This window comes from Poecilia reticulata, linkage group LG22 (assembly GCF_000633615.1).
Source record: "Poecilia reticulata strain Guanapo linkage group LG22, Guppy_female_1.0+MT, whole genome shotgun sequence".
NCBI classification, from domain to species: Eukaryota; Metazoa; Chordata; class Actinopteri; order Cyprinodontiformes; family Poeciliidae; genus Poecilia; species Poecilia reticulata.
In genome coordinates this window covers 8,783,986-8,811,223 of record NC_024352.1, presented here as the reverse complement: position 1 = coordinate 8,811,223, position 27,238 = coordinate 8,783,986, and the positions used below count along the sequence as shown (strand labels likewise).

The following is a 27,238-nucleotide window of genomic DNA, read 5'->3' as shown; positions in this document are numbered from 1 at the left end:
ATCACATCAATCCTGTGCTGCTTATCAATGATCACATCGTCCGGTTGGTTGACCATTGCCATGCTGTTTGTCTGAATCCGGAAGTCCCATATATCTCAGTTCCGTCATTTTCTACCACTTTTTCCCACTTTGACTTTGGGGTCTCCAATTCATGCTCTTCCCAGAAGTTTCTGTACACGATACCGGCCACTAAGTTAAGGCGTTCCATCTATTGCTTTCCTGCTAGCATCCTACATCCTGGATTGTTACAGGTGGGATCTCACCTGTTGTGGTAAATCTGGGCTTCTATTGCTCTGGTGCTCCTGTCCTGTCCTTCAGTCACCACCCACTTGTAGGACTTGGCCGCATCAGCCACTTCAGCTATCCTATCGGTGGAACCTCTCATGATGGTTTCTTCAGTTCCTTCTCGTCCAGTTTCCATTGTCAGAGACATTCACAGAGCACGTCATTCCTCGGGACTGTCTTCCGGATGTATTCTCGGAGCTTGGCAATTTCGTCTTGGATGGTGGCTCTGATGCTCATGAGGCCTCCGCCTCCTTCTGTGCGCTTAAGTGTGTAGCCAGTGGATACTGGATTTGAGGTGGAACCCACAATACATGGTGAGTAGCTTTCGTGTTTTAACATCAGTGGTCTAAATTTCCTCCTTTGGTCAACTTGTTACACCAGCAGGGTATCTGATTACTGGCAAGGCTTAGCCGTTGCCTGGACCTTGTTCCTGGCATTGAACAAGGTCCAAAGGCACCTTGAAACGGCAACGAAAGGTAAGTTCTTAGAGTCTACTTTACTCGTTCCGGGTGTATACATACATATCCAAGTTGTATATGCTTTATATATAATGAGGCAGAAAGTGGTAGATGGCTGTTTTTTTTTTTGCACAAAAACAAGACATTTATTCAAGTGTTCTCCAGCACAAGTACATACAGAGAGTTTATCTTGTCTCTGGACACTAAACATAAGTATGGGGGAGTCACGCGGAGAATGGGTGCTACATTTGCTGTATGAACTGTTCTTGACGGGGGAAAAAAAGCGTATATAGGCCATAAAACAGTTATGGCAGCAAGAAAGTCAAAAAGAGTGTATCACACAGTATTGACCTTCCTTTAACAGTAAAAAACAAACACAAAAAACTGGTTGGTGATACAAAATAAAGGGCAAAAAAAAGGCATCAGTTCAAAACAACAGCATGATAATAGACATGAATATTACAGCATGGAATGTAAGGTTAAGCAACGCGTGTAAAGCATACAGTATGCAATAGTAAAAATGATTACTGTTTTTTTTTTCTCACACAATTTCCCACAGATAAAGCACCAACTACAGCAATCTAGCAATCTATAGTCTAAAACAATATAGGAAAACTTTCTTTACTGTTACTCCTTTTTTTTTTCAAGTACAAAGTTAAAATGCCTTTTTAATATATTTGTATGACTGACATAACAGGTCTTTTTTCATCACTACAAAGAACTCAAAACAGTCATTGTCATTTTCATTTCTCTCCCAATTAAATATATGTTTCTGGATAAGATAAACTGTTTAGCACCATTGGAAACAACTACAATCCCTCTTTTTACATAAGCAGAAAGGAAAAAACATTAAAATACAAGCTAAAATAATAATAATAATAAAAAAAACACCACCAGGTAGGGCTGTGCGCTAACACTGAGACCATTATGCTTAAAGCTGTCCATTAGGCCAATGCTAACATCACAAAGACATCGAATCTGTATTCACACAGATTGGGATGGAAAAGCTAACGTCTAATGTTTAAAGCAAGTTCTGAATCAGATTTTTGATTTTTTAAAAAAAAACTTTTATCCCCTCCCCCAAAAAAATGTGTTGTTGATGATATATATTAGGAAAGAATATTTGTACATCTTATATGAAATAAAAATCATTAAAAAAGAACAAAGATGAATTGGAAAACAGTGACTGAAAATTTCTATTTACAAAATGTAAAAAAAAAAATGTACAAAGATGAAGGGATGTTGGGTTTTTCTTTTGTTTCAGAACAGGGAAAATATGACTCTTCTGTGAGGACAAAAATTATGGCGATAAGGTCACTTAAGAAAGTAATTACATAGAGAAATAAAATTTTAAAAAATTTCAATCTTAAATACGATATAGATTAAGTGATCACATCTGCTTTCATTAGGCTCTTTAAATCTTTTGAGAGCTGAAATCTTTGTCAAACACTACGTCAGTTTTTTGTTTTGACAAACCGTGGCGTCGAGCCTCCTGATTTAGCTTTTAGTTTAAAATCAGGAGTAATGGCCTCCCTCTGGTTCCGAGGGTGGCTGTGATCCGCACTCTTAAAATTTTTCAGGGAAATACCAGAGGCCCAAGACAAAATATAGATGAAAAGCAGGTGACAATATTTAAACTCTGGCAGACATTTTTCTTCTTCTACATTCGTTGAGTTTGGGCGGTAACTAGGCATGAGCCGCTTACAGGTCCTAAGATATTCCGAAGTTTTTTAAACATTACCGTTTGAAGCCCGATAAAAAAAAAGTCCATTATACAATTTCCTATAGTTCAAAAATCATTTTCAGAGAAGCCCAGAAAAAGTGCTTGAGTAACCAAAGTTAACTTTCCTGGCTGTACAGCGCTACAAATTTAGCTTTAGCAAAAAAAAAAAAAAAAAAAGGTTCCGGAAACAGCTCGGAGAGTTATTCGAAAGGTGTGGAAATTAAAGAAGCGCCGCCTATCGCGCTTTTTTTTAAATTTAAAGATAGTGCTAATTTAAAAGTATAGTTGGCAAGCTACGAGCAGCTTGTGTGCTCTGATATATTGAAAGCTTGACTAATTCCCGAGCTAGCATTAGCTTGTTACATATTAGCTTAGAAAGAAAACAACTGAATTTATCCGTTGTTTACGCTCTTAAGTCTACGACAATGTATGTTATAGCTAACCCTATATTACACCAATAATCAATAGGTTGCATTAATTTAGCAGCAGCAGGAATAATTGTTGCCTTTTTCTTCTGATAAAAGCAATTAAATCTTGTTATTGATCCTTATTCTTAACTCGTTTGTACAAATACCAGGAAGCCATGGTATTTTCACCCAAAGTCACACCGTGAGAATCTCACCGACCCATGCCTAGTGGTGACATGGTTTGCTGCTGCTTTAAAATAGAGTACAATATGAACGATGGAGGAAAAGGAAAGGTCAACAAACATCAATCCACCAACTGTACACAGTCCAATAACAAGTTTCACATATCAAAATCCATACTTGTACTTCTATTGGCACAGCCCTACTGAATACAAAAAGTATTACACAAGGGGTAGATCAATTCACATCATAAAACTAAAAAAAAAAAAAAAATTCACAAGAATTATCATTTAATAATGATAAAAAAAATAATAATCAAGAAAACAAGAAAGTATACATATAAAAGTGCTTATAATGTTGATAAAACAGCACAAAATTGCTATAAAAGGTAGAAGAACCTTGTGAAGCCGCACCATGTTGTTGAGTTTTTGCACCTGACAGTTGTTTTTTTTTTTCAGTTCAGAGAGGCGGACGTTGAGGAGGACGGTCACCGGGCGTCCAGCAACAGCACTTACTAACAGTTGTACAGTAATATCGTTAGTCGGGGTGACACTAGAAAAAAAAGTAGCTCACCGAAGACTTAAAAAGATTTTTTTTTTGTTGTTTGTTTTATTTATTTCTTTTTTTAATGACAGGAAACATCATTCCCCATGTGGCTAGCTTCACACCCTGTTTGTGCAGATGCAGGCCTTGGGCCTGAGTGCAGAAAGGCTGGGAGACCAAATGAGCACCAGTAGAAACAGTACAAAAGTTGTAAAAGAGGACAGGCTCTGTGTTGCAGTTTAAAGTCTGTTTCCCAGAACTTAGTACATCTTTTTTTTTTTTTTCAATTAAATGTAAAAACATCCAGCAGAAGTCTTTCGAGCAACAGGTTAAAGAGCTCTGTGTTGTCTAAAGTCGTAGTGCCACATGGGTTATCATGTCTGTCATCATCTTGAAGCACCATGGTGTTGTAACCATATTACAGTAGTACCTTTATTACCTTCAGCTGTGTATAGAAACCATAAACAAAGAGGTATTTGTGATCTGGCGTTTTGGATTTTCAGAGACACGGCCCTCCCCCGACACCGAAGCGAAACGAAAAATAAAAAATAAAAAAAAATAAAGAAAATTCGCTTTTCACATCCCCGTCGAGGCTCAGTAGCTGGAAGCACGGCTGCTGCTGCTGCTGCTGCTGCTGCGGCTGCGGCTGCGGCGGCGCCGACGCGTTTCACGCACCTAAAACGCCGTCCCGCATGCTTCTCGAGAGATTTCAGTCTCTTTAGTAAAACGCGTTCGGCGCTCGAGTGTCTCAGTGTCTCTAGAGCAGAGGTGCCCAAAGTCGGTCCTGGAGGGCCGGCATCCTGCATGTTTTAGTTCTCTCCCTGGTTTAACGCACCTGGATCAAATGATAGCTTGTTAGAAGCCCTTAGAGGAACATTGACCTGCTGAAAAGGTTGTTACTACCACCAGGGAGAGAACTAAAACGTGCAGGATGCCGGCCCTCGAGGACCGGCTTTGGACACCCCTGCTCTAGAGGAAAGCGTAGTCTCAAGAATTATGATGTGAATTTTGTTCTTTTTTGATGCAATCAATCAAAACAAAAAAATCTCAATAAAAAAAAACAAACATGTGAAAGGTAGAGAAAAATGCAATTGAATGTTTTGCTTTGTAAAGATAATACAATTTAAGCTTAAATTTGCATCTACAGGTTTGCTTACAAAGCTAAAAGTTTCTTTTGCGCCTCCACAATTTTAGGTTGAGAATATTTAGCTTGAAACCACTTTTTGGTTTGCTGTGCATTAAACATTAACTTCAAGAGTGGGGGAGTATAAAAATATATATTTTGGTTAGTTCAGGTTTAATTATTCTCTACATTGTCATTTTTTCAAGCTGGACTCTATTTAGAGGAAAAGCTAAGATCTCAGAATCTCTGTTTAGTGTTGAAGAGTCCAGTACAGATTTGCAATATTTCAGTTTTTGCACAAGAACTAATCAAGTCAAACACTAGTAAAAAGAAAAAAGAGTTTAAGCTATGCACTGAAACAAACCCCCAAAAACAAATACGAGTGCCAGACCAAAGATTTCCGACGAGAAGAAAAGTTTAGCTTTGTGATCCAAACGTTTTCATTCAAAATAAAAACTTTTGGATTTGAAAGCAAATGTGTTGTTTTTTTTTTTTCCCGCAAAATAATAGTATTTCCAATTTGTATAGTTTTGGTGTAAAATTTCTTTTTTTTTCTCCACTGAGAAACGTTTTGATTCACCGTTTTAAAAAGGAACAAAATTCCACTCATACAAGTATAGCTCGCACAAACATATAAACAATATTCGATAACAATGCTAAAAGGTAAAAAATGACAAAAAAAATAAAAAAAACAACCCAAAATTAAATAGAATAAGAATTACAATTCAAATACAAGAGATAATGTGAATCTATGTCAATGTTTGCAAATTATACCAGAGTATAATCTGAGAATCAAGGCTCTTATTATTTCTAGTTCCTAAAATAGCCTGAAAGGCAACGTCTCGCTCCTCAAACACAGGCAAAGTAATCTTTAAGTGGTGCAAACAGGTGGCGGATGACGGGGACGCTCCACGCTCGGCCCAGCAGCCTCTGCCTCGCCAGTCGGCTCATGTTGGAAACGTCTGTATAGTGGACTGGGAAGCCAAATACCCTGACGAGAGAAACCACAAGCAAACGGGATCAGATCTAAAACCAAAAGGCTCATCTTAACCTCGGAACCCTCAAATTATAGTTTGTCTGAAAAGTCATTGTCATAGTTTGAATCAAATTTAAATGGGGTTGAGAAATGCAAACGAAAAAACAACAACAAAACTGGTGTTCCACAGGGGACCATTTCAGATCCCATTATTTTTACCTTACCTATTAACAGCCATTTGGTGGTGCAAAATGTTTGCTCCGTCACAAAGTGCCGCCCATTAACCCCAGTCCCACACAGCTCCACCAGACTAGTAAACACCTGGTGAAACTGCACATCCGAGTGGTTGAAGACAGCTTTTTTGTTGTGACGATTTGCTCCATATGGAGTCTTAGCAAGAACAGGAGCTTCTTAAAGGGACAAAGGCCCATTTCAAAGCGCCTAAAGAATACACGGATTCTTATTTCATAAAAAAAAAAATCATTCATACCTTTCCATCTCAGGGCACCAGAGGATGTCTTCTTTTTCGTTCATATAGACGGGATAATGCTGGTCCTTTCCTTGCTTGATGGAGTTAGACCTGGTGGTGATGGTCCTCACCTTCTCAAACTGGAGAAAAACAAAACATGAATCAAAATAACAAGGTTTTTATTATTTTAATGAGTAGATAAGCCATAATTCTTGTAATAAATAATGTTTTTCTTGTTTAAGAAATATCATACACTAGCTGTATTTCTCAAAAATTCTTGGCACAGATTACAAGATTGGAGCCGAGAATGTGGAAATTTGTGTATTCCCGAATCAAGGAAACATTTGCTAACTTTCAGAAATCATATTAAGCTTCAATATTCTCCTGGATAGCGGAGTACCAAATGCGGCCTAATTTGATGGCACCTATAAAGATGTGTTGAAAGCTCTAAAATAAGCCAGTTTTTAGTGTCTTAACGTAATCTCTCAATGAAAACTTTAGAAAAATCTAAGCTTTAATTCAACTAAATTCATTAATTGAATTGTGTATGTCTGGATTTGAAATAAGGCATGAAGCTGCTGAGTAGTGAGACATTCCCAATGTAAGATACGGTGGAGGATCTGTGATGCTGTGGGTCCAGACATTTAATAAAAACTTGATGAAACCTCTCAAACTAAGAACTCAACAAATTTAACAGAAACAGAGTAAGAGCTGTTGTACAAGCTGTAGACGTCTGACACTGAATTAATGATTTAGTAATTAGCTTAGTTAGTATTTTCGAACGTGAAGGAGTTTTTCTACCTCACTGAAATTCTTAAAATTTCAAAGACATATTCTAAGTAAGATTATTTTTACAGGATAAATCCATAAATTGACCTTTTATACACATTTGCTATGCAGCCACCACAATTTACAGCATGTAGGAGCAGAAATAAATAAGGAATCGTTTATATCGGTGACTTTTGTTTTTAGCTAACTTTTTTTACTAACGGATTTCTGTGAACAGGTTGATGTTCGTACCTTTGCCGTTCTGCCGTGCTCCAAACAGTCCTGGAGGTCCAGCCTGTCGGAGCACATGGCCGACAGAGGTCTGAAGAGGAGAAACGAATGGGAGCCGTTTACAATGACATGAACTGTAGTTGAAAGCTTTGGTTTGATGGAGAATCTCCTACGACAGCCACCGAAACCCTCTGGAGATGAGATATATCTGCAGAGGCTTATGCTTATCTTTGATGCTTCTTTCTGACAGTGCAGCCACTAACCTGTTCATGCCAGGGAGATTACCCCAAAAGTAACGGGCGCGGTGAGCGGCAGACACCTCCTTGGCATCAATCATGACTGGATTACACTGAGATTAAAGACAAGAAAGATTAAACAGTACAGCATAATTTCAAAAGTTTTCTTTTTTTTTTTGTCAATTAAAATGAAAGAAAAATCTGTGAAAAACAGAAGAGGGGCTGCATCTGCTGAGTTTCATCCTTAAATGGATCAACTAATTTACTTTACTTTAATTTAACATTGTTTACTTTTAAAAGCCAGCCTACAGTAAGTCATTTTGTCTAGGGCATAGTAATCTATAAAATATAACATAAAATCAAAATTTACAAACAACAAAAAAAATCTGAATAATGTTCTTATTTCCTCTTATGTCACAGCTCTGAAAGAGACAGGAATTAAATTGTTTTGAAGTACAATTAGTGTAAAGTTTAAAAGTAATCAGGTGTTTAAAATGCAGTGATAAGAAAAATGCAACATTAATCTCCTCCTTATTACTCCTCGACAAGAAATTGCCACAAGGGGGCAGTCACAACCCAGTAATCATTTGGTGCCTTGTTAAAATAAAGTTTACCCACGTATAACTTGAGGTAGATCGTTTTATATATTAAAAGTATAATCAAGAGGAGGTCCACTGCCTTGTTTACTATGTTTAACTCGCAGGCAGTCCTCTATCACTGTAGGAGCTAACCTCTAGAAAGCGAGAGATGTCCCTCTTGTCGCTCACACCCATCGCAACGACGTTTTCAAAGAGCCAGAAGAACGGTCTGTCGTCTCCTCCCTTCGGCCGAGCCTCGTGGAGCAGCCGGTAGAACTCAAAGAAGAGGCGGCCGCTGCCTCCTGTGGGACAAAAACAGTCCCCACATTGAGGAACAGTCTTGTGTTTTGTATCTGGAGCAGAAAGATTTATAAAACACTACAGGGGAATGTAAAAAGAGAAGTTGTGTGAACATACCATAAACACCCTTGCGAGCAGGGTTGACTATTGAGAGGTCGTTGCAGGGACTTCCACCAATGACGAGGTCAAACGGACCCCACTCCTGAATCTGTCCAAAGACGCAACGCGAAGTCATACAAAGGGAGAAAAATAATCATGTGCAAATGCATTGTGACAGAATACAAAACGTTAAAGTGCTCCACCAATCCACTGCAAATACTTATGACAGGTGATGGAGTTTAAACTCATCAAGACCCCCCCAAAGTAAAGCCTCTTCACTTACATGTTTGCGTGTGACATTCCTCACATCCCCAACATACATGATCCGCCCCTGATGTCGGACAATGCCCACTGTGATTGAGTCTTCACACACCTCGGACGCCACATAGCGATCCACTTGGATGCCAAGTTCTTTTAACACCAGCAGTCCTGTGGAGAGCGTAATAAACAACAAATCCATCAACATTTAGTCGAACCAACTAAGAGTGAGTAAGTCCCGAGTATCAATTATTTGACAGTAAACAAGTGTTGCTGAACCTATAGACTGAGACAAAAGAGAAGAAGAAGTCCAACCTGTCGCTATGCCATCAAACAACGACAGAACACGAATGGGCCTCCTCTTCTCCACCAGGACTGGGGGGTAAAGCTTTGGTGGATCCTGAAATGTACACATTGGAAGGAAAGTCAGACGGATACGCCACAGAGAGAGACTCCTCTGCAAGGCACTTGCTACTACTACTCACAAAATCTTGGTCGTGATTATTTGCGAAGAAGAGCTGCAGATGGTCGGGCCAGTCTGAGCGGCGCTCCAGAAGACCAAACACGCCCTTCGGACTGCACATGAAGCAGTTCCACGGGTCCTCTTTGATGGCAGCGTGGGCGGCTCCTTGACCCACGAGGAGGTCTACACATTCCACACAGAAACACCTGCACACAGAGATCCAGCTGCGTTAACACAGCGAGTGCTAAATCGCTTTGGCTGGAGCAGGACTTCAAACTTTCAGTGTCCAAAGTAGGGACGCAGACAATTAATCGACTTACGATTAACTGTTTATTAAATTAAAATGAGCTCCAGTAGATTGACTAATCACGTCCGCTTGGACCTTCATTTAGTGTTGTAGTTTGGCCGCCACCCAGCAGAGGGCGCCGCTGGTCACCCTTAAGCGGAGCCAGTTGATACAGAAGGAGAAACAGTCCAAACAGAGGTCGGTGTGGGATGAAAAATGGACTTTATTCGGTTCTGTTTGGAAATAAAAACACTCGACAAGCTCCTTAAGTTTCACGCTAATAAGGCTCATTCAGGTGAGCGGCACGACGGAGCAAAGCAGCGTCAACTTCTTATTTAAAAATTACCGGCGAGGACGTGGTGACAAGAGGAGAGGGAATAACAGAAAAAATGTGGCATGATGAAAAAGAAATATGATGCCAATACGCAAGACTGATTTTGAGGTCGGTCGTGAACCTCAAAATCATGACAGCGAAGTTTTAACCTTTCTTTTACAGACGGTTCTTCTGTATGAAGATCACTTTGTTAATGGGGAATTAAGTGTTTCACATATTTTTATCCTTTTCATCTCTAATTTTTCCATTGAGCAACTTAAGAGTTCCCGTTTTGTTAAATCTTATAAATATATCTAAGTTTAATAATGTGAGAAAACCATAATATTCTGTTTATTCAGTCAGTATTTAAGACAAAAATAATGTTAACATGTTTATATATTTTTTAAATTTAGTATCTTATTAAAAAAATCATTGCCCTTAATATTATGGAAAGACGATCATCCTTCTCGATGCAAGAGAAAACTGAGGTTTGGCCGCTGACCAATTAATCATTCTTCAAGCGATAAGATCAATCAACTTTAAACGAACTGATTAATCAATAACTTGCACTCCTAGTTCAAATCATGTCTCCTGGTGGGATTAATTTACCACAGGATATTTTATACCTTGTTAAATAGATTAGGCTCAGCTCGAATGATTCTCTCGGTTTTCACTTCCAGAGGTCAGAGGTCAGGCTGCTGGAGCATCAAGTTTCCATCCAAACGCCCGGCCTGACAAGCAACGACTCATCATCAAAATGTCACACGCCATCGTGTTAACACAAAGAACGGCCCTGTGCGCTGATCGTGTTACTCTCAGTGGTACTTTTTCAACGTTAGTTTTCTTGTAATTACTTCGGCTGATCTTTCTTTGAGACTTCAAACTGAAAAACCACGCATGACGTAATATTTGCTATCAGCCGTTCGTGAGCCTGACCTCCGTGATGGAGCCTGACATCAGTGTTGTGACATTCGTGATGACTACAGCGAGCTCTTTGTGAAGAATAACGCCACTATCTGTGTTTGATTTATTAGGACTAATAAACGGTGGATTCATCCAAAGATTGTGTCACAGAGCTCAAGGATATTCTCCATTAAAACTGTAGCAAGTGCAAAGTGTAGCATGTGTGTGTCTTGCAAATACAAATCTGAACAGATGCTATCCGCACATCAAAGTGCACAGAGGTGACTTCTGAAGGATTTTATCAATGGGTGTCAAATTAAAAAGGGCATAAAGCAAATGCATTAAACATTTTTCAGAATTACAATCAAACACCATTTTGACTAAATTGAAGTTTGTGATCGTAAAGTGACAAAATGTGAACAATTCGGAGGAGTTTGAGAACTTTTGAAAAGCCCTGGATGTGCGAGGGTTGGACTATACCATTTTTAATGAAAAGCGTCACTGAGCTTGATGAGTTTATTTCAGCAGTTTCTCTGATCTCCATTAAAACTGTAGCAAGTGCAAAGTGTAGCATGCTGGTTTGAAGTTGCAAGTCCAGTGTAGAGATTGTAAAAAGTGAGCCATGTCTGGTTAAGAGATGCTTTGGTTTATGCTTCACACCGTTAAGGGAAAATCTTGCAATGCCTTAAGCTGAAACTTCAAGACAAACCGTTGTCCTTCATGTGAGGAAGGACTTTTGATTTTGTTGTCCTACATTCACACCCCAAGCATCATAGCTTTTTAGTTAAATTTCCTAAAAGAAATTAAAAAAACCTAAAACTTTTATATCTTTACAGATTTGATCAATTTAATTTCTCTCCAGCTCAAAGTATTTCAGCTTGTGTAACCCAGTGGTGCTCGAGATTTCCGACGCATCTTTACTCCCGTACTTCTCCAGACTCAAATTTCTAGACTTCTAGATGCTAATTACCTCTAACCGCCCCACACAAGAGGCCAACAAGGTTGAACGTGCACAACCGAAGACGAGGCGGTCGCAATTTATGCTCGCCGTATTAGAAAGTCAAACCCTCACCTGCAGCAGTTGTTGTTTCCACACATGAGCACCTCACGTCCACCACAGCAGATAGTGCAGTACGACTGGTAACCGTCGTCGTCGTATTGGTACGCGCATTCCAGGAAGCAGTTCTACAAAGCGCACAGAAGGAGCCGAATATAAGCACTAAGACATTAAAAAAAAAAAAACTTAAAAAGAGTTTTGTTGTTTTCAAAAACGGTAAATTTGTTCGGTGGGCCAGCGTCTCACCTTGCAGCTCTGGCACATTCCTCCGGCGAACAAGGGGTGCTCCAGGCTCACGTTCAGACTTCCACAAGAGATGCAGATGTCTGGAGGAAGACGAGAGGCGGCGATGAAGACTTGAGTGAAAGTATCTAGTCAGCTGTGACGCAGGTTAGTCGGGACGTTTGTAAAGGAGGTCGGAACATAAATAAACGTGTTGCCTTTAGTGTTTTATGAGAACAGTTGCATACATTCTGATTAGATTGCTTCTTAACGACAGTGAAAAATGACCGAACGCATCTGGAGAGCATGTGTGAGCCGAACTTACCCTCCAAGCTGCGGCACTTTTGTCTCACTTCATAAACAAGTCGCTCTGTGACAGAAAAGAGAGGAAACGAATGAATGAATGTTGCTGAAAATGTTACAAAAAAAAAAACATGTTCTCACTTTATGCTCGCATCACTTATGGTAAATGGCCATATATGATGTGAGCGCTTTATCAAGTCCAGAGGACTCCAAAGCGGCTTCAGTCAATCATTTGACTGCTTCAAAAAAAAAACCCTAAGGACTCACGGGCAACTAAAATCAGAAGGTATGAGGCTGATTTTATGCTAAATAAATGTTAAAATGATTGAATAATGAGTAAAATTGAGAGAAAAATTCAAAAAGCTGATATTTGTGTACATATTTTGAAGCATTGTGGGTCTCTACCCAGAAGCGAATTCAATTTTAGTGAACATTTACACTTTAAATATCCAAATAAACAACAGAAAAAACAAATAAAATGAATTATGAAGTCTTTGTAAACAAAACTGTCCTTCAAAAAAAAAAAAAGGGATAGTTAAAGACCAAAACACCTGATTGAAGAATCATCCAGTTTCAATATCTCAACTTTCAAATAACAGTTCTACTCTTTCACGCACAACTTAAACGTAACATTTACCTCGGCTACAAATATTAAAAACTAGATAGAAAAATCATACTGACTCCTATCTTAAAGAAGAATCAGTTCAGATTGATGCTGTCAGATCAAAGGTGAACCGAAATTGTCCGTGAAACTCTGATTGGTGCATCTCTCCCCAACAACAGCAACAACAAAAGCACTTCAAGCTAAAAGACTAAAAGAGAAGGCTGGAAAGAAAATCTGTACAAAGTGAACAACCATCTACAAATCAGGCAAACACAGCTGCGTCCACTCGTACATGGAAGGCAGAGCGAGCCTTCCTCTGATCACGAACTAAAAATAGATCATGTGCGACAGGAAGCACATTGTGCCCGTGATTCATTTTAATGTGCAGCTCTCTGATAGTTTAACTAAGTCAGTATGGCTCCTGCTGCTCTCCACTGTTAAGACACAGAATGTAGTTTCGTCCTAACTGTAGGCGACACTAATACGCAGCAACTTGACCCCGTTTCCTGCCTGATTCCTACAATCATTAACCCCTCGTCAACAGAGTGAGGAGTTCACAAACGGACGGGGGCCCCCCTCACCTCGCGTCCTCTCGTCGATGATGTCCTTGACTTTCGGTTTCTCCACCGCGCTTTTGCGAGGCTTTTTGGCTGGGGGGGGCGTGTAGGCCGCCGCTTCGGGCTCCACCCAAATCTCGGGGTAAACCTCGGAGTTACGCTCCTCTAGCAAGTCGAGGCAAAGTGGAAATTATAGAAGTGATTTCGAGTGAGTTCGACCGTCTCCCGCTCCCACAAGGTCAAAGGTTCTTACCTTCAGGTGGCTCTAAGCCCTTAGGTCCAGTGGGCTGAAACCCGGTCATTGCCCACTCAATCATCTCCTTGTTTAACATGTCCACTGATTTCGAGGTTTCACTTTCGTCGCTGTCGGGGCAGGCTATGAAGGCTTTTCCTGTCCGGCTACTAGCCACCTGCACACATGTGGAAAATATTTTAATCCAGCTTCATCGGCAAAGGAAAAACAAACTGAGAGGACCTGTAAATTAAGAGGCACACAGGATGCTTCTGGCTTAAAAGTGTTGGCTAATAGAGTAAGCTGTGGATAGCAAGATGTATAGAAGCTTCATATCATTTTAAAACCAACATATCATTGGTTAAAATAAGTCATTTATTGTCTGGAAAGAAAGAGGTGATGATTTTTTTTAAAGGTTTTGTTGGCTCTAGTGGCCTTTATTTGAAAGTAGTTTGACAGGAAGGAAGGTAATGAGAGAGAGGGAAGACATGTGGCAAATGTCACCAGGCTGGGAATTAAACCTGTGACCACCAGCATGAGGACCAGGGCCTCAATATGTGGGTTGTGCTTTGCCCCTGCACCACCACAGCACCCCAAGAAGTGGCGAATTTTTATTAGCATTAACAATCCTGGATGTTTAAGAGAGTACTCTCCATTAGCATGGCTAACCTTAGCTAACGCTAATCTTTCTAGATGCTAAGGAGGACCAGTTTTCTACTCATTTGAACTTAGATTCAATTTAGTAAATGTAGAATATTTACAGTAACTGCTATTGTACAGATAGCATCACCGTCTAATATAAATAACATTCAGAGTAAGAAGGCTAGGAAAAGATGTTAAATGCTATCCTTAGATCTTCTTTATTATTGGTAAAAAAAATGGATACAGGAAACTCTGGTTGGTGAATCTAAAATATACCAACAATATGATAGAGTGAAACAAGTACTGGAGAATAAATCAATAACAATATATATTGCGATAGACAAATAATCAATATCACTAGATAACACCTGTGATAAACAATTTCACTGAAATCCAAAACTCGATCTCTCATGGCTAGCTAAAAAAGGCTGATGGCATCAACTAACTTGTTCACTCTTTGGTTACCTAGCAACAACCTGTTGCGTAACTTGAGCAACACCAAGCCTGTACAGCTTAAAAATAAAAAAATGACAACGTGGAGCGAAATTTTTGGATAAAACAGGAAAGGTAATCTCTGTAGATTGGCTGTATTTCAGACATTTAAAACAAAAAATTAATTAATAATTATTTATATCAACCAGTATGAGAAGTTTATAATGTGATACATTGTTTTGCCATATTGTCCAGCCCTAAGTGAAGCATCAAAACACAAGGCAGGAGCTCTCACCTGTAACACTTCGTAGATTGCTTTCTTGTACATGGGCTGTTTGTTGTAAGTTGGTTGGTGAAAGGCATTATTAAATGAACTTAAAGGCAGAAGTTTCTCTACACATACCTGTAAAAATACACAAAAAATTAATGTTTTGACGCTGCAAGTTTACAAATTGTCTGAATATTACATTTCAATAGAGCAACCAGATGCACGAATAAATACATGGGAAAAAAAACCCTTTTGTGGTTATCACTAAAACAGAAGACTGTGTTTTGCTTGAAAAAGCCAAAAGAAAAATCACCTGACAAAAATATTAGTGTTGGCCCCGAACACTCACCACTGAGAATTTTCCGTCTCCAAACCACATGACCCATCTGGTTCCCTCGGCGGCTCTGCTCCGGCCCGTCATACACCAGGACACGATGCGGCCCGGCCACCAAGAAAATCCTCGCAGCTTCCCCCAAACCAGCTCGCCGATGCCAAAACCACGGCCGTCCTGCAGCCAGGAGACGACACAAATCATCCACTCCGTATGAACTTCTGAGCAAAGTTACACAGCGTTTCCAAACAGCTTATTTTCTACTTTTTTTGGGGTGGGGGTCGGGGGGGGAATTATTATCTGTTGCATAAAAAAGAAAGAGAAACAATCTTAACCAAAATACCTAAGAACACAGAGAAACTATGCATTTTGAGAGCTGGTTATCCAGAACACTCCAACACATGTCTTAAGGCTGTGCATAGTTTAGATTTTATACGTTGTAGATGTGAAGCGTTGAGAGAGGAGTGTGATTGGTTAAAGCCTCTGTGGTGAGTAAACACAGGTGTCACACACACGCAGGTGGGTTTAGTGTTTGTAAATGTGCTCAGAAATCATATAGACCGGAGCTAAAATCAAAGTATTTTAAAGACACGTCACAGCTTGTTAAGGGAGGTTTTGTATTTTGTGCCTCCATTCATTCCGACGAATCGGGTTACTGGAGCTGAGTTTGTTTAGGGCCCAAACAAAGACCAAAAGAAACGTGGTAACGGGACGGCTCAACCCAATCTCTTTTAGAAATACCACATTATATGTTTCCACTACATGCATATTTTGTACATGCTTTAAAACTTTCATGTTCAGACTTATTCTCACCTTTTTTTTTTAAAACACACTAAATGCTTTTTGGGAGGTAATGAAAGAAACTCCTGTGGTTCTGATGAAAAATCTCATCTCCACACCAAGTCAGTAATGACTAGATCTGTCGCAATCACAAATTTTAGCGGCCGATAAATCGTCCCAGAAGTCATTGCGATAAACGATAATATTGTTGCCTAATAATGCAAGAGCACATTCTCAAAGATCAATAAAGTTTAAATTTTAGTGAACATTTAACACTGGAACTTTAAATATCCAAATAAACAACAGAAAAAACACATAAAATGAATTATGAAGTCTTTGTAAACAAAGCTGTCCTTCAAAAAAAGGGATAGTTAAAGACCAAAACACCTGATTGAAGACTTTCATCATCCGGTTTCAAGCAAATGAAAATGATTCAACTGGTTTTAATTGATCATGTGACTGGTTGGTTTATTGTGACAGGCCCAGTGATGACTATTCTGTCTATAACATGTCCATAACACTGCATTTCTGCATTTGAGGAATTAGATGCAGTTATATTCTAATGTACTCAAATTAAACTGTGTGTGCAGAAAAGTGGTAGCTTGCTTTTTATTGTTTTGGAAATTGCTCAAGTTCAGTATTTACCCCATTAGAAGCACAAACAGGCATTTTCTCCCCGATATTCAGAGTCTGAGATTTTTTAAATAATATTATGAATCCACATTTCAAACATTAGTTGTCGAGTTAAAACTGTAACGAGGTCAAAAATGGAATAAGTAATAGATTGATGCTGGTGTAAAGCACAAGGAGCGTTTTACGTTTTATGTGCTGCTTGCTCCCCATCGCGCATTATTGTGTGTATGAGTGAACTTTTAAGACATCCCATCTGAAATATGCAGCTGCTCTGACAAGACAAAGAGATTCTAAACTCACATTCACCCCTAAGACAGAAGCCCTTACACGCTACAGCTTACCAAAAAATGAACAAGCGGAGCGAAGTCGTGCTTCTGCAGAGCGTTACCTCATACTCGGGCTCGGTGTCTGAAGACTTTTGTGAAGTTTTTTCCTCTCCTCCGATGGCGACAGGCTCCGGGGTGGTGGCCACGGTGGGAGAAGCCGGGTCAGTAGGTTGCTGCTGCTGCTGTTGAGGTGGCTGCTTGTGTTGCTGCAGCTGCTGCTGCAGCTGCTGCAGCTGCTGCTGCGGCAGAGACGGCTGTGATTGCTGCTGATACTGAGGCTGCGGCTGAGGCTGGCTGTGCGGCTGAGGCTGAGGTTGTTGCTTTGAAGGCTGCAGGTGTTTGATTATTGGGAGCTCCTCTGTCCGGCTCTCTGCGTCGGTCTTCTCCAGGTCCTTCATTATGTTGATCTCTGACATTAGCTTGGCTCTTTTCTCTGCCTATAAAAAAAAACAAAAAAAACAAATAAGAAAACAACAGAGGAGTTTTGGGTAAAACCAGCGCAGCTATTGAACTTGGCAGCGCAACACGAGCAACGGACCTCCTCACGGCAAAGCCGATGCCGAGCCGGAGTCTGAAAGAACCTTGTAAACGGGATCTTACTGTGCCTTGTAAAAGTATTCATACCCTTTGAACTACTTCCACTTTTTTTTTCACTTTAATGGGATCTTATGTAATAGCCCCAACACAATGCAGTCAGTGGCGCCCGCAGGAAAAGAAAAAAAAAATTCATAGGGGTGACCAGACCAGGCCAATAAAAATTTTAGGGGAGCGCAGTGGATATAGTGCATAATTGTGAAGTGGAAGGGGGGAAAAAAAAGGTCATATGGCTTTTAAGTGTGGCTTTTATAAAAGCATCTGTTCTGCAAAGGTCACGGAGTATTGTTCAGGAACGTTAGAGCTCAAATGAAGACCAGAGAACACGTCAACCGGGCCTGGGATGCATCCGCGGTGGGGGGAGTTTAAAGCACCAGACATTGGACATCTTCACACAGCACTGGTTAAAAAAAAGCAAAGAGCGCCAAACCTGACAAGACCAGGTCCATAGACAGGGGTGCACCGATTAAAAAGCCTGACCTGACGATTCTGATTTTGGCCGATACCGATATTTATTTTTTTTGTCATCTGAAATGTAGTAACAGTGGGGTGACTATTGTTAACTGGAAATGTGCAGACATGTCCTGTGAGTCAAACCTCCCATCTGGTAGAGCAAAAAGACGACAGTGGCTGATTTTCAGACTTTTGCTGAGGTAGAAAAGAGCACCGATTTTAAAAAAATGAAGGAAATCAGGGCCGATTTATTGGTACACCCCTACTAACACACTCAGAGAAATGGCCAAGAGGCTCATTGTAACTCTGGAGGGGCTGCAGAGATTCACAGATCAGGTGGGAGACTAACTTTGGTCACAGGATCGACAGATCTGGTGTTATTTGCTTTGACAAGCCAAATTTGGTTTACCCCCAGAACACACAAAATCTTACCAAGTAAGTTTTTTGTCTGGTTTTTAGTGCAAATTAGTATAATTATATATGAATGAACTAACTTAAAAGCAACTTTCAGCAAGTTGTAGCTCCATTTAAGTAAATTATTCCTAAAAAAAAGTACTAGTTCCATTGGTATATTTAATTTTTTCACTTATGCAAAAAAAATTATTATAAGTTCAATATGAATTAGTTTCTGACTTTAAACAAACTCTAAAAAGTTGCTTATAAGTTAGTGTAGTCTTACTTCAGGGTAACTAAGATATTTGCACCAGAAACTAGACAAATAAATGCTTGGTTACTTTTTGTGTTTTTGCCATGTTGGCACATCAACCTGAACATCTTGTACTCGGTTTGGATCGAGCTAAATGGAAATAAATCTGTTCAAAACTGCAAAACACCTGAGACCGAGGAAAGACTTTCACCTTTCACCTAAATTGAGCTGCGGATCTCTGGAAAGACTTGAAAATGGATCTTCACAGTTGCTCTCCATCCAGTCTGACTAAGGTTGAGCTATATAGCGACCACCAGATGTTTCGAGCTGGTAGAGACATTAACAAAAGCAGCGTATGCAGAGGCCGTATGGCGTCCCGGAACGGAGCTGGGAGTCTGTGACACTGAATCGGTGGGTCAATCAGAGAAGGACAAGGCGGAGGCGAGACGAAAGCCTCTGGCAGCAAATCCTCGACAGCTGCGCCCGTTCTGATGTCTCTTTCTCGAACAAACGTGGCGCTGGATTCAAACGGACAGGCATGTCCACTTTCTGCTCGCCGTCTCCATTTCCTCTACGTGCGCGCAAATCCGCATATGTCAACACGTGCTGATCACACTATACGCTTCATGCGAGAGCGCCGCGGCACAGCTGTGCTTATTTCCCTCCAGAGTTTTTCAGTTTCTCAGGATTCACATGGTATCAATCTCCAGAGGTGCCACGAGAGAGAGAGAGAGAGAGAGAGAGAAAGAGTACACTGGGATCCGCTTCTCGTCTTCTTCCCCAGTGTGACTCGTAAACAATAGTGCCTTTAAGAAGACAGGGTGCCTTGGGTGAGTGGGGAGGGGTTTGCCTCAGAAGAGTAGAAACATGTGCTCTTCAATCAAGAAGCTCAGCTGCGGTTTATAAATATCTGTGCTGCAGCGCCGGGTGAGAGGTTCAAAGCCCTCGACCGTACGCGATAGGCCTCTTGACTCCTGAGTCGCTGCTCGGATCTGTAGTTCCAGGTGGTTAAAAAGTAAAAAAAAAAAAAAAAAACACATGGCAGCTAGCTTGGAAGAAAAAAAAATCAGAAGCAGAATCTGCAATCATTCCTGGCAAATTGTTGATGCTGGTGATTTTTTTTTTAGTTCACTTAGCATAACGCTCTCGCTCTCTCTCTCTGTTTCTCTCTCTCTGAGATTTCTTCTCCCCAAAGTCCATTAGAAACTAGATCTGTTTCCACTAACTTTACAATTACCCCAATTTTAGTGACGAAAATCAAGTTTGCCAAATGGAACCACGGAAATTTCAAAAAGTTTTTTGATGAAAAGCTTTTTGTGCTTCTATTTGAAACTTTGTCAACATTCTGCTAATGTAAAAAAACTCACAATTTCCCTATTGCTGTACTGAAATGAAAAACGCAATTAAAATCACACATGAATAAGTTTTATTTTTTTCATTCGATAAGTCATTATAATGATCCTCCTGCTACTTCCTGTCGTCGTCTTCTTCGTGGTTTGCGCCAGTGGCAACATCCAGTTGTTGATCATGTGATTTGTGTGACGTGAAAAACGTGTTTCCATTGCAGTTTTACGAAATAAAACTTCTTTATACGGCCGGAAAAACCCCCACAAAAAACAAAACTCCTCATCGTAGTGAAAAATGAGAGTTTTTTCAAAGTCGCTGTGTTTCCATTAAGCTGATATATGGCTAAAATGTCCACTTGGAAAGTGTAGCTAATTAGGTGGATTTTTTTTTTTGGCTTTGTATTTCACAAAAACTGCAATGGAAACACTTCTTTCAAGTCACACGAGTCATGTGGTCAAAAACCAGGTAACACTACTAATGGAAAAAACCCTGGATGAGGATGATGTCGCTGCATGTTTTTTTAACGATTTATCCAATGAGCACACTCATTGTTCACATGTGACTTTAATTGCGTTCCTTATTTAACGAGAACACCGCAATTGCGAAGTTGCGGTCAGTGGAACATCGGCAAAGTTTTGCATGGAAACCTAGTTAGTGACACTGAGCCCACAATTTTGAGGGAAGAACACAAAGTATAGTGGCTATAAGAAGCAGATATTTGTCTCTGGACTTCTTCTCAGCGGTAAATGCCCCCTTTTGAGGGCCTCACAGTGTGTGTGCCGCTTTATGAGCGAGACAGGCCCTCCGAGTCTAAAAGGGGGGGCAAATAGAAAAGGAGGTAGAGGAGATAACACAATGCGGTCTTTATCATTTACACATGCCTGCCTGTCACGACACCTCAGAAACACCAGCGCTTTACGCCTCCTGTCAGAATGGCGCCGGAGACGAGCAGCACATGTGCAGGCCGCAGCGCTGCAGCAAACACAAAGAAAGCAAACCGGGGGTCGAAGAAACTGGCACGACTTCCTCGTTAAAAAGCAAAAGTTTGATACGGAGGACTGCGATTACGGGGCTTTTGTTTTGAACAGGAGCCGTGCATGTTGCAGGTCTCCGGCAGGGTGTAGAGACATGTTGGTTGCACAACGGCGGATCATCTGACTCAGAAGCCGTGCAGCATGATACCCCGAGGGTTCAAAGGGTGATGGAGTGCAATGGGAGGCAGAAAACACCCACAACACACACACACACACACACACACACACACACACGCACACACACACACACACACAAACACACAAACACACACACACACACACACACACACACACGCACACACGCACACACACACCGGTCTCAACGTATAGGTGGAAATAATACTTAGCACCTATAATGTGTATAATGTGAGCTGTAACGCTGACATTAGCGCCACGGTTACAGTAAACGGCTAAACATCAGTTGTTTAATTAGGCTGTTAACTTTATAAGGGAAACTTTAAATCTTAAGGAGTCGGAGACTCACAGGAGCGGTTGCTAGGATACAAATAGTCTTGTCTGCAAGTAAAACGACTATCACATAAATGCATTAATATTTTTCACAAACTTAAACTAAGGTCGAAGACATAACATGTACAGTAGGATTGTAACGAAAGATTTAAAAAAAAGAGGAGTAAATTTAGCTTTCGGTTTGCATTTTTTCCTCAACCAACCACTGAGACTTTAAAACAACACGAAGCTTTCGACCTCTGCAGTTTCTCATGCACAGCGAGCAGGAAATACCCGGCGAGGACTGGTAACTGTTTGATGGCTCACACACCGAGATATGCCTGTAGTTAAAAGACCTCAACTCCTCTTCCTGGCAAAGTGAGAACTAACGATAAAAAGGCTCCTGATTTTCTGTTTGATAGTCCCTGACTTGAAGCAAGCAGGTCAGAAAATCAAAACATCCACTGGTTATCCAATCAGTACCTAAATACAATGAGGTAATGCTGAAAACACTCTTTGTTTTTCAAGTCATTACTGAGGAAGGACGACTTAAAATGATCATTTAGGTATCAGTGAGGTCAGAGGAAAGCGCAGTGATGTAAGCAGATACTGAAAAAGGAACGTCTTTTTATTAAAACTGTGCTTTACGCAGGCGGAGAGAGAGCGCAAAACCTCTGGCAGAAAACAGGAAGGCTGAAAACATTACAACAAATACGTCTGCATTGTGTAGTGAGTGCACACAAGCAGAATTGTTTTCCTTTTCTGTCAAGATAGGCGGTTTTCAAATGATAAAACCCTATAAATAGTTCCAACGTGACGACCTACATCTGGGTGCTCTGTCGCCATCTTGATAGTACGGAAACAGCTTTCCACTTCCATTGATCACACGTAAGAGACCAGCAATGGTTGAATACGGTTGGATTTAAGGGTGTAAAAACAAAGGTAAAGTTCTCATTGCATCCCGCGAAGGTGAGCAAACTTTGCTACTAAGCATCGAGTGTCAAAGAGAGCAGCTGGCTAGCTGTGTAATATGGCACGAACTTTCTGTGAAGATATTTTTAAGAATAACCAAAAGTTAGTTAAAAGTGTATTGAACACATTACTGCAAGCAATTTATTTTGTAGGCAAACCTGCAGACTTGCATCACAGATCGATTTGCAGCAAGTATGAAATTCAATTCAAACTATGAAAAATCTGTAGTTTGTAAAGTGTGGCATATGCATTTCTTCTTGCTGCAACATGTGCTCCTTGAACAAAACAAGGAAAATCTAAATTATACTCAGATTTTTGGATGTACTACAGCACGTGCAATTACTGCTACAATCACACAACGTTAATAAGCAGTACATTAAATTTACATTCAAACTGCTTGTGACCAGGCATCACGCATAACAAGTAAAAGAGAAACTCGAGCCTTGTTTCATTCTCATCCTCAAAGTATGGCTGTTGGTAAACACACATGATTTGTTAACTATTTTCAAACTGAATTGGTTCTCCGAAAGAGCAGAAAAAACCTTTAAAAAACTAATTTACACGTTGGTAATGTCGGTGGTAATGCTGCTCCTATTCAATGCAGTTTACCGGTATCCTACCAAGATGGCGCATTTCAGGGGTAACTCACTTCCCGTCTATTTTTCCTCTCTTTCGGTGTAAAATCACCTCTGCTTCTACTGTAAATAATTAAAAGCGTGTTACAGAAGTAACATTAGAGAGAGAAAAAAAATTAGCGTTCTGTTTCTTTTTCATTTTTGTTACAGAGCAATCAGCACATTCAGGTCAAATCTTTACAGACATCAAAAATCAAAAATCGGCCACATTCTGATCAGTGCAGCAAAACAACTCTAACATGTCCCAGTTAAAAAGTCATGCTGGCACTAAAAATAGTCCTTTTGAAAATTAGATTTCATCAAAAATCCTGCTCTTACCAGCTCTTTCTACGTGCCAGAATGAGCCGTTCTGACATTTTTCTCAGCATATATTTCTCATAGGAGCAACTTTTTCTTTTTTATAAGCCAGCAGCTTTTTTTCCCAAACATGGCCAAAAGCCTGCGCTCCCTTCCTCATTTAAAGAGGCAGGTTCCCTTTGAGCCATGCCGCACAGATGGTCCACAACAACTCTCGCGGAAATACCTTATGTCAGCATATTCTCAGTGCGAGCCGACTGCTCAGAAACACACACCATCGCCATGTGCCACCAAACAAACAATGCAGGTCCACATACCCATACATGCCAGCATGCTAACCTCATAATCCAGTGTGGGGCTTAGGTTTGTTCACCCCCACACTTGGGGTGGAAGAAGAAAGAGGAAAAAAAAAAAAAGAAAAAAAAAAGGCATGAACATTTCTTTGTCTGGGAAGTTCAGGGTCAGGTGATTGCTAAGGCAGTTCTGGTTGGCTAGACGCGACTTGCAAATGTTGGGGGGCCAGCACGGCTGAGTATTTGCAGAAACCTCATCTTCACCCTCACATCCACAGCACAAAGTTCACTTCGGTAGCTGCGGGGGGAGGGGTGCGGAAAGGGAAGGAAATGAAAAGGGAGCGAAGGAGAAGTTCTCACTGTAACACATGTAAAAAAAAAAAAAAAGTAAAAAAGTAAAGTGCAACCCTCTAAAGCACCACGCTGTCCGTGCTGCAGGAGTACGCGACAGTAAGATCCCCCGCAGCGGAGAAGAGGACTTTGATGGCAGAGCGAAGCCGCATTTATGCAAATCTCATAAAAGTTTGAAAAAGGGCCAGATAAAGGAAAAAAAAAAAAAAAAAAGCGTAGTAGCAGTCAAAGCCTCTCTGTGCTTCGCTTTCAGGAAAATCCACCTTAAAGCGCTTTAAATGCACTTGACTCTTACTTTAGAGCGTTTCGTTTGAGGGGCCTGACGCGTCCTGCTAATTTGGCAATGTTTTTTCCCTGGAGACACTTTGACCTCTGACCTACTTTGATCACTACTGGCAAAAAAAAAGAAAGAACATATTCAGCTGATTCCTTTAACTCATATACAGGAATTATATTTGTGTTTTCCACAGGGACAAATTATTTAGGATAAATTATTGTGTGCGACAGTAGAGCACTCGCTCAATTTTCTTTCTTTTTACTTATTTAAAAGTTACGTACGACTTTTAATCAACAATCTTTTAAGTAACTGGAACTTTGTGCCGTATTTTGTGTCGATGTTTAATGTTTTTCTTAATCTAGTTATTGCTTTGAGAATCCTGCAAGCCTCACTAATGACACTTTGTTATTTAATAACATTTTCTTCCAACTAGGATTTTAAGGTAATAAATTAACGTCTAATAGTCTGTTATTAATTAAACTTTATTACCAGATCAGGGATTTTACATGTAATGAAGAGAAAGAAACTCAAAATGTATTCAACACAATGCAATAATACCAGTTACTATAGATGTATAGTGCCTTTTAAAAGTATTTGTATTCCTCTAACTATTTATATTTTATTATGTTAAAACCACTCTGGGGCCTTCACAATAAAAGCTTTATCTAAACTGAGATTAAATTACACAGAAGTGGGCTCTATTTTCCTATAGTTAATTTTGATGTTCTTATTAGGAAGAAGTTAAGAGAACCTTTCTTCCATTGTAGAAATAAATGCTACATTTTGATGTTCTACTGCATGAAACTCCAGTAATAATCCATTTGGGTTGTGGCTGTAAGATAGCAAAACGCAGAAATGTCCGAAGGCTTTTTGAGGAGCTGTATTCGAACACATAAATGTGGTCTGTTGCTTTAAAAATTACATTTTTGTCATAACTTGTCTGATGATTTCATGAAAGAAGCGCCGTTTCGCCAGAAAGTCTTGTTTTGCCCCGTTTCCAGCTCCAGTCTGATGTACAAACACATTTCTGTTTGCTTTCTTAAGCCGATGACTGAAAACAGACGAGCCTGTCTGCACGAGCCAATGAAGATGGAAATATCTGCGGCAGCATAATGAAACTCAGCCACACAATAGCGATGATGATAACCAGTCCTGATGACTGGCTAATCTGACTCAGTTAGTCTTGATTTCAAGTTTATTTGCATAGTGCCAATTCAAATCACTCTGCGTAAATTTAGCCAATTCAAAAGAAAAACAAGTGAAAGTGGTAAAGGTATTTTACAAGAACAGTAACTAAAGTCCAGTATCAACTTTAGCTCATTATTCAAACTGATTTCAAGTCATTTACTTGGAGCAATCCCTCATACTGAGCATGTACGCAGCAACAGTGGGGAGGAAAAACTTCACTTTAACAAGAAGAAATCTTCAGCAGAACCAGAACCAGAGATTCAGTGTTTGAGAAGACAGAGCTGATCTGACTGAACTGAGTTCAACTCATTTTAATTCAACTTAACTCAATTTATTCAACTCGACTTGGTTTAATTCAACTCATCTCAGACTCTAGCAACAACAGCAAAAACAGAAACATTGCATGTTGGGATCAGCTTTATTACCGTTCACTCGGCTCTGGAGTGAGACATCAAAAGCATGGGGAACAGAGTAAATCTACATTTTATGTTTTCAGCAGGGAAGTATGAACCAGATGTGACCCACACAGATGGATGTAATCCCCCCCCCCGCTCGTACGAAAGACAAGAACAAAACAATAAAAAGCAGAAGCCAAACTGGGGAAATTTCACTGAAATAAATGGTACCTTCATGAAATATCAAATGACACACCAAATACACTTGGTCATGGGTTCGCCAGGGGTCCTAGCTTGAGTCAACGCTTGCCTCTGACCCTGCGGTCAGCGGCGGCTGGTTTACAGCGAGGGTACTCACCTCCATCTTCCACTTGGCCATCAACTCCTCCCTGGTCCGCTTGCTAATGTAATAAGGGTCACCAGCCTGGAAGGTTATTCTGGGCATTGGCCTCTGTCGAAGGCTGATCTCCCAACCAACTCCCCTTCGTAGCCTGCCTCGACCTCCCTGTTTAAGGTACGAGAGAAACAAATTAGCTACTTGTTTTTTGTTTTTTTTTTTGGAGTCGACGTTGAGAATCCTAGCAAAATTGTGCATCTAGCCGGTCGCCGTGTTTCACGAGAGAGACGTTTCTGTTTGAAATGGGCAGTTTGGTGATTTGGCTAGTTAATTTTGTAAAGGGAGGTCACAGCATCTAATTACTTCAAAAACACCAGAACAAGCTTTCCTGAGATGCTTCCAAGTGTATTTGATATTTCAAATCTATACACCATTAGGTACCATTTCTTTCATCAGTTCAAAGAGAGAAGAAGCCATTTTCTGTTTCTGGATTTCGTGTGCAGACGATCTCCAGTCAAAAGCAAACAGCATTGATGAATGTGCTGTGCATAAATTTTTTTTTATTGATTTCTTTCTGAAAACCTGTCCGTACCGACTGCTGTTTTTATTAGAGCGCAAGAGTGGAAAGCCAATCTAAACAAATCTTTAAGTAAGAAACATATTTGGTCCTTTGTTGTAGAGGCTTGAGTCCAATTGGAATATCTAGTTGCCAGGAGCGTGTAAGTTTATACGGATGCTAAATTACCAAAACAAGTCGGACCACCCCACCGTTCTCCGACTAACAAGTACCAAACTCTTCCGCCGCAGGTTTTTCCAAGCTGCAGTTTATCTCTTTTTGACCAGCTTCGCGGTTTGCATGTGCAAATATTTATTTTTCTCCAGGAGGCACTTGTTGTACCTCGTTGTGATTCTGACTGCGTGGTGTGTTAGTTTTGAGAGTACTGGAGTTTTACAGGAAGCTAATTTTAGATAATCTAAATAAAAAT

At 40.3% G+C, this 27,238-nt stretch overlaps 1 protein-coding gene across 5 annotated transcripts in view; it reads right to left on the bottom strand.

Moving 5' to 3' along the window:
• Window positions 1-1,373: 1,373 nt before the first annotated feature.
• dnmt3ab (DNA (cytosine-5-)-methyltransferase 3 alpha b) overlaps window positions 1,374-27,238 on the bottom strand; it is a 47,814-nt gene continuing 21,949 nt past the window's right edge. For 4 of the 5 annotated variants that reach the window (XM_008399114.2, XM_008399113.2, XM_008399115.2 and 1 more), the window contains 18 exons: window positions 26,274-26,420; window positions 17,049-17,423; window positions 15,266-15,424; window positions 14,944-15,051; window positions 13,596-13,752; window positions 13,367-13,507; window positions 12,204-12,248; window positions 11,903-11,982; window positions 11,672-11,784; window positions 9,120-9,303; window positions 8,950-9,034; window positions 8,660-8,805; window positions 8,395-8,485; window positions 8,131-8,279; window positions 7,427-7,512; window positions 7,185-7,254; window positions 6,186-6,304; window positions 1,374-5,710 (listed from right to left, as the gene is read on the bottom strand). In XM_008399114.2, the coding sequence (XP_008397336.1) occupies window positions 5,569-5,710; window positions 6,186-6,304; window positions 7,185-7,254; window positions 7,427-7,512; window positions 8,131-8,279; window positions 8,395-8,485; window positions 8,660-8,805; window positions 8,950-9,034; window positions 9,120-9,303; window positions 11,672-11,784; window positions 11,903-11,982; window positions 12,204-12,248; window positions 13,367-13,507; window positions 13,596-13,752; window positions 14,944-15,051; window positions 15,266-15,424; window positions 17,049-17,423; window positions 26,274-26,420 (2,397 nt within the window). In that variant the 3' untranslated portion in view covers window positions 1,374-5,568. The remainder of the gene's footprint in view (window positions 5,711-6,185; window positions 6,305-7,184; window positions 7,255-7,426; window positions 7,513-8,130; window positions 8,280-8,394; window positions 8,486-8,659; window positions 8,806-8,949; window positions 9,035-9,119; window positions 9,304-11,671; window positions 11,785-11,902; window positions 11,983-12,203; window positions 12,249-13,366; window positions 13,508-13,595; window positions 13,753-14,943; window positions 15,052-15,265; window positions 15,425-17,048; window positions 17,424-26,273; window positions 26,421-27,238) is intronic. The other variant, XM_008399118.2, reaches the window with a different exon arrangement.